The following is an 8,314-nucleotide window of genomic DNA, read 5'->3' on the forward strand; positions in this document are numbered from 1 at the left end:
GAGGAATTAACAGGAATGTGCTCAGGTCCCCGGCTAAGCAGACGTGGGACCGGCAGCAGGGCCTGATATCAGCAGTCAGGGAGCGGGAACCGTCCTGGTCAGAAGCATGGACCGAAGAGAGAGAGACTCCTCCCCCCTTGCTTGTTATACTCCCCGACACTTCCTGATGATGTCAGATGATATGAAATACCTCTATGGCTGCTTAAGTCAGATGATACCTGTCCCCTCTAATCTGTGTCACAACCTTTGAGGCCTGCTAAAAACTGAGGCCTACATGGGGACCTATGCTGACTAAAGCCAAAACTACTACAGTAGATCAGTGGGGTCTGTGGGAGTATTTTTCCTGTTTTCAAGGCATTAACCTGTTCTTTTACCTTAACTGGTTCCATAAAGAAAGTAATACTGGGAGGAATAAAAAAAAAAAACAACAAGGTTTATTTGGATGTATTTGCTTTTTTACAGGACATTTGTGAATGGTTCTTCTGTGGTGTGTCCCATCCAGCTCCACCACGGAGACAGAATCCTGTGGGGAAACAACCACTTCTTCAGGTACAAAAGATGTTAAAGGAATGGGGGGGTTTGCAGCAACCCTCTGAAATAGCTTAAAAAGCAGTGGATTTAAATATTAACCCAAAACTTCATTGTTTTCTTTTATGCTTGGGAGAAGAACCCACATTAAAAAATTTAAAAAAAATATAAATATAAAAATGCATAAATATAAATATAAAATATAAAAATATATAAATATAATTATAAAATATAAAAATAGAAATATAAATTAAAAATATAAAAATATAAATATAAAATATATAAATATAAATATATATAAATATAATTATAAAATATAAGAATATAAATATAAATTAAAAATATAAAAATATAAATATAAAATATATAAATATAAATTAAAAATATAAAAATATAAATTAAAAATATAAAAATATAAATTAAAAATATAAAAATATAAATATAAATTAAAAAAATAAAAATATAAATATAAAATATATAAATATAAATTGAAAATATAAAAATATAAATTAAAAATATAAATATATAAATATAAAAATATATAAATATAAATTAAAAATCTAAAAATATAAATATAAATTAAAAATATAAAAATATAAATATAAATTTAAAAATATAAAAATATAAATATAAAATATAGGAATATAAATAAAAATATAAAAATATAAATATAAAATATAGAAATATAAATAAAAAATATAAAAATATAAATATAAAATATATAAATATAAATAAAAATATAAAAATATAAATATAAAATATAGAAATATAAATAAAAAATTTAAAAATATAAATATAAATTAAAAAATATGAAAATATAAATATAAAATATAGAAATATAAATAAAAAATAAAAATATAAATATAAGTTAAAAATAAAAATATAAATATAAAATATATAAATATAAATAAAAAATATAAAATATATAAATATAAATTAAAATAAAAATATAAATATAAAATTTATAAATATAAAATATATAAATATAAATTAAATATAAGTATAAATATAACTATGAATATGAATATATATATACACATACACACATATATATTATATATATATATATATAAAAAGCAAGGTCTCATTTCTTTATTGCCTCTAAATTGATTGGATGTGGAATAACTGAAAAATTGATATTGTATTATTGGTAATTTCAGGTACTCCATTATTAGAGCATAGAATGGATTTAGTTCCTTTGCCTTCTACTCCCACTTTTCCCCTTAGGAAAACTACTGGAAATAGAAAGGGAAGAATCAACTGGTTTGGATAATCCACTTAATTTTGATGACCTTTGGGATTGATAATCTTTGGATTCAAGTTATCTTTGATAACCTTTGGGATTGATAATCGTTGGATTCAAGTTATCTTTGATAACCTTTGGGATTGATAATCGTTGGATTCAAGTTATCTTTGATAACCTTTGGGATTGATAATCGTTGGATTCAAGTTATCTTTGATAACCTTTGGGATTGATAATCGTTGGATTCAAGTTATCTTTGATAACCTTTGGGATTGATAATCGTTGGATTCAAGTTATCTTTGATAACCTTTGGGATTGATAATCGTTGGATTCAAGTTATCTTTGATAACCTTTGGGATTGATAATCTTTGGATTCAAGTTATCTTTGATAACCTTTGGGATTGATAATCTTTGGATTCAAGTTATCTTTGATAACCTTTGGGATTGATAATCTTTGGATTCAAGTTATCTTTGATAACCTTTGGGATTGATAATCGTTGGATTCAAGTTATCTTTGATAACCTTTGGGATTGATAATCGTTGGATTCAAGTTATCTTTGATAACCTTTGGGATTGATAATCGTTGGATTCAAGTTATCTTTGATAACCTTTGGGATTGATAATCTTTGGATTCAAGTTATCTTTGATAACCTTTGGGATTGATAATCGTTGGATTCAAGTTATCTTTGATAACCTTTGGGATTGATAATCGTTGGATTCAAGTTATCTTTGATAACCTTTGGGATTGATAATCGTTGGATTCAAGTTATCTTTGATAACCTTTGGGATTGATAATCGTTGGATTCAAGTTATCTTTGATAACCTTTGGGATTGATAATCGTTGGATTCAAGTTATCTTTGATAACCTTTGGAATCAAATTATCGTTGATAACCTTTGGAATTAATGGTCCTTTCACGACTTTCCTCTTCTTCAAAGGCTGAGTTTGCCGAAGAAGAAGAAGAAGAAGAAGGTGGATGATGAGGATGAGGAGAAGGACAACTCCATGAAGGGCAGTAACAGTGTGGAGCAGCTGGATGTGGATGGGGACAACTCCAGCGAGGTGTCCAGCGAGATCAACTTCAGCTACGAGTACGCCCAGATGGAGGTGACCATGAAGGCCCTGGGCAGCAACGGTGAGGAGCACCAGGAGTTCCTGGGAACAGGGACCCAACAGGAGCTTCCATCCTCCTACCACACACTTGGTCCTTGATAACTTCCCCCTGGAGGGTTTTCCTCGTGGGTGACTCATCAGAGGGGTTGTTGTCCTGGAGGAGGTGACAGAGTTTGCTTGGGAAGGTCCTGGAGGGAGAAGGAGAAGCCAAGGCTGGAATTCTGGTGGAGCTGCACTTGGTGGTTTGTTTTAATTGGGTTGTGTCTCACTCAGTTTGGTGCATTAATTGAAGAGGTTTCTGGAATTTTGGGGCCTTGTGTGGCCGGCTGAGAGTGGCATTATTTTGGAAAGAGTTATTTTTTCTGTCCCTTTTCTCTTAAATCATCTCTCCAGGGTGTTCTGCAGGTCTTTGTTTTGCTCCACAGACCAGCAGAATTTAAAAAATATTTTTAGAATAGCTGAAAGTATGAATAAAATACATTTTATTATGTTTCACATAGCAATAGGTAAATATATAATTATTAAAGAATTAAGAAATATGTTCTACAAATCCAGATGTAAAATATCAATGTATGGATAGATAAGAAATATATAAAATGTCAAATGTAGAGATATAAAAGAAAGACATAAAATACAGAGATTTATAAAAGAAATATACATCAAATATAGAGAGACAGAAAAGAAATATATAGAGAGATATACACAAGAAATATGATATATCAACTATGTAAATATAGAAAAGAAATATAAAAATAGATATATAAAATATATATCAAATATATAGATTTAGAAAATAAATATATAATGTATAAAATACAGATCAATAAAAGAAATATATAAAATATAGATATATAAGAGATATAGTACATATATTAGATATATTACATATATTATATATATTACATTGTGCTGGTTTAAAGGTGAACCAGCAGGGGAAATGAACTCACCACAAGAGAGATTATAAGTCAGACCTAAAATTTAATAATAATATTACAATAGCAACACTGACACACAAAGGAAATTGCTTTCAACTCACAAAACCCCAGCAGTATAACCCAGTGTCCTGGGGCACAAACCCAAGGGGGTTTGTTTGCCCTTGTGCTGAGACCCCTGTGGCTCCCCCAAGTCCAGAGCAAAAGGAAAAGAAAAACCTGTTGGTGCAGGCGAGGGCTGTGGTCTGGGCGAGAGCGGGAATCTCCTCCTGTCAAGGTCCTGCTGCTGCTCTGGATCCGACGAGAAGTTCCCGAGGTCTTCTTACCCACCACTTATGTACCCTCAGGGAGCTCTCAGTCCCTCCCCCTGGGCGAGGACTCACCCAATGGGTGATTAACTCTGGGAGCCAGGGGGTGTTGAGCTGTTGATGGCCCATTGGCAGCTCCGCCCCCTCAGGCTGGGTGTGATGCTGATAATGGCTCCCTGGGCAGCTGCTGCTAATGGCCCATTGACCTTGGGGAATGAATAGAGGGGGTGGAATACACAGGTTTGATCACCCCCACACAGGGTTAGCTGGTCCCTCCTGCTGAACTAGGACATACATATATTAGATATATTACATACATTAGATATATTACATATATAATATAATATATGAAATACATTATAATATGCAATATATGAAATATAGAAAGCTCTAAAATAAATATATCAAATATATAGGTATATAAAAGAAATATATAGTATATGAAATATGGAAATCTCTATAAAATAAATATGTAAAATATGTAGATATGTAAGAGAAATATCTCATATATAAAATACAGATTATAAAAGAAATATCTCTATAAAATATAGATATACAAAATAAATATGTAAATTATATAGATATATAAGAGAAATACATAATATCCAAAATACAGAAATCTCCAAAATAAATATGTCCAATATATAGATATATAAGTGAAATATATAATAGAAAAAATATAGAAATCTCTAAATATATAAATTATATAGATATATAAAAGAAATATATATAAAATACAGATCTATAGAGGAAATATATAAAATATATAGATATAAGAGGAATATATAATACGCAAAATATAGAAATCTCTAAAATAAATATGCATCATATAGAGATATGTAAGCAAAATGTATAATATATAAAATATAGACATCTCTAAAATAAATCTATGAAACATATTGATATATAAGAGTAATATATAATATATAAAATATAGAAATCTAAAATAAATATGCACAATATATAGATATATAAGCAAAATATATAATATATAAAATATAGAAATCTCTAAAATAAATATATACAATATATAGAGATATAAAAGAAATCTATATAAAATATAGATCTATAGAAGAAATCTATAAAATATATAGATATAGAAAAGGAATATATAATACATAAAATGTGGAAATCTCTAAAATAAATATATAAAATATAGAGAGATATAAAGGAAATGTATTACATATAAAATATAGATCTAGAGAAGAAATATATAAAATATATGGATAGGAATCTATAATATAGAAAATATGTAGAAATATAAGAGGTATATGTGATGCATAAAATATAAAAATCTCTAAAATAAATATGTAAAATGTGGAGAGATATAAAAGAAATATATCATATATAAAATGTAGGTCTATAGAAGAAATATATAAAATATATGGATAGGAAATTATATAAAATATGTAGAAATATAAGAAGAATATATAATACATAAAATATAGAAATCTCTATAGAAGAAATATATAAAATATATGGATAGGAAACAATATTATATAAAATATATAGAAATATAAGAGGAATATATAATACATAAAATGTAGACATTTCTAAAATAAATATATAAAATATAGAGAGATATAAAGGAAATATATATAAAATATAGATCTATAAGCGAGATATGCAAAATATACAGAGATATAAAATAAATGTATAATATATAAAAATAGATGTATAAAATAAATTGACATGAATTATCTATATATGAAATATACAATATATAATACATGCAATATATATGGTAATATATAAAATAAGTAATACATATTATGTATACAGCTATATATATAAAGATATATTTAATTTTATATTTTAAAAACATATATCAATATATTTATGTATTTATATAAAAATATATATAAATATGTACATATATGTATATTTAAATATATATGAATATATCAAAATATAGAGAGATATAAAAATATATACATATGTAAATATAAAAAATAAATAAAAGCAAGCAAATAAATGAATATTTTAAAATATATAAATAAAAATATAAATAAAAATAAAAATATAAAGATATAAACATATATTTATATATTTATTTATATATAAATAAATATATATAAATAAATATATAAATATAGTAATATAAATGAATATAAATTAATATAAATGAATATATGAATATAAATTTATTTATTTATTTATATAAAAATAAATTTATAAATATATATATATATAAAATATATATAAGAGACAATTTAAAAACCAATTGCACACCCCACAGTCCCTTTCCCTGCTGTTGCTGTTCCCCCACGGCTCTCATGGTGCCCCCCTGTGCCCCTCCCTGTGTGCCAGACCCCATGCAGTGCATCCTGCAGAGCCTGGAGCAGCAGCACGAGGAGGAGAAGCGCTCGGCGCTGGAGCGCCAGCGGCTCATGTACGAGCACGAGCTGGAGCAGCTGCGCCGCCGCCTGTCCCCGGAGAAGCAGCAGCTGCGCGCCATGGAGCGCCTGCAGTGCCCCTCGCCCAGCGCCCAGCAGCGCCTGCGCCAGTGGGCGGAGGAGAGGTGGGTGCTTGGCTTGGGTATGGCCCGGCCTCCAGCTCGAGCCGCCCCCTCCTGCTCCCCCTGCTCCTCAAAGCAGGGAAAATGAAAGGAAAGGAAAACTTGAAAGAAGCTGAGCCAAGTCAATATCTATCTATCTATCTATCTGTCTAATATATCTATATATCTGTATCTATCTATCTGTATTTCTATATTTCTATATCTATCTATCTATCTATCTATCTATCTATCTATCTATCTATCATCTATCTATCATCTGTCTATCTAATCTATGTATCTATCCACCTACCTACCTGCCTGCCTATCTACCTATCTACTTACCTGTCTATCTGTCCATCCGTCCATCCATCCACCTACCTACCCATCCATCCGTCCATCCACCCACCCACCCATCCGTCCATCCACCCACCCACCCATCCGTCCATCCACCCACCCACCCATCCATCCATCCATCCATCCACCCATCCACCCACCCATCCACCCATCCACCCATCCACCCATCCACCCATCCACCCATCCACCCATCCATCCATCCATCCACCCATCCACCCACCCATCCACCCATCCACCCATCCACCCATCCACCCATCCACCCATCCACCCATCCACCCATCCATCCATCCATCCATCCATCCATCCATCCATCCATCCATCCATCCATCCATCCATCCATCCATCCCTCCATCCCTCCCTCCCTCCCTCCCTCCATTGCCCACTCAGAAGGTGTCACCTTCTCCCTGGAGACTTCATCCCTGGGGTGGTCTTGAAGCATCTTCATCACTATTGGACTTCTGATTTTCCTTTGTTCAATGACATCACCTGTCAAACTTGTCAAGTCTTGGCTTTAACTCTACAAAGTCTTGGATCTTTACCATTTCATCCTGTTGAGCTGTCAGACTTTAATGTGTGGCTTCTAATCTGTGGTCCCCTGGTCTCTGGACAGTAACATACCAGACCAAAGTGACTCCAGCACTTTTTCATGAGTTAAGCAGCTTTGCTTTGCAAACAACATTTTGCAAAGCAGAATTAGAAATTTTTGACAAAACTAGGGGGTTTTTTTGGTCTCTTTTCTCTTTCACAACATCTCCAGAATAATCAGACCTACAGTGGTAGAAAAGCTGAGAGAGAATGAGCTCCTGCTTTGTTATACACCCATCCAACATCTCCAGAATCATCAGACCTACAGTGGTAGAAAAGCTGAGAAAGAATGAGCTCCTGCTTTGTTATAGACCCATCCAACATCTCCAGAATCATCAGACCTATAATGGTAGAAAAGCTGAGAGAGAATGAGCTCCTGCTTTGTTATAGACCCATCCAACATCTCCAGAATCATCAGACCTACAATGGTAGGAAAGCTGAGAAAGAATGAGCTCCTGCTTTGTTATTGACCCATCCAACATCTCCAGAATAATCAGACCTACAGTGGTAGAAAAGCTGAGAAAGAATGAGCTCCTGCCATCCAACATCTCCAGAATCATCAGACCTACAATGACAGAAAAGCTGAGAGAGAATGAGCTCCTGCTTTGTTATACACCCATCCAACATCTCCAGAATCATCAGACCTACAGTGGTAGAAAAGCTGAGAAAGAATGAGCACCTGCTTTGTTATAGACCCATCCAACATCTCCAGAATCATCAGACCTACAGTGGTAGAAAAGCTGAGAAAGAATGAA

General features: G+C 31.9%; 1 protein-coding gene across 6 annotated transcripts in view; it reads left to right on the forward strand.

Annotated features, from left to right (window-relative positions):
- KIF13B (kinesin family member 13B) overlaps positions 1–8,314 on the forward strand; it is a 170,698-nt gene that overhangs the window by 94,664 nt on the left and 67,720 nt on the right. For all 6 annotated transcript variants that reach the window (XM_071547608.1, XM_071547609.1, XM_071547612.1 and 3 more), the window contains exons 15-17: positions 463–549; positions 2,709–2,905; positions 6,434–6,644. In XM_071547608.1, coding sequence (XP_071403709.1) covers positions 463–549; positions 2,709–2,905; positions 6,434–6,644 — 495 coding nt within the window. The remainder of the gene's footprint in view (positions 1–462; positions 550–2,708; positions 2,906–6,433; positions 6,645–8,314) is intronic.

The sequence above is a fragment of the Pithys albifrons genome, chromosome 2, assembly GCF_047495875.1.
Source record: "Pithys albifrons albifrons isolate INPA30051 chromosome 2, PitAlb_v1, whole genome shotgun sequence".
Classification (NCBI taxonomy): domain Eukaryota; kingdom Metazoa; phylum Chordata; class Aves; order Passeriformes; family Thamnophilidae; genus Pithys; species Pithys albifrons.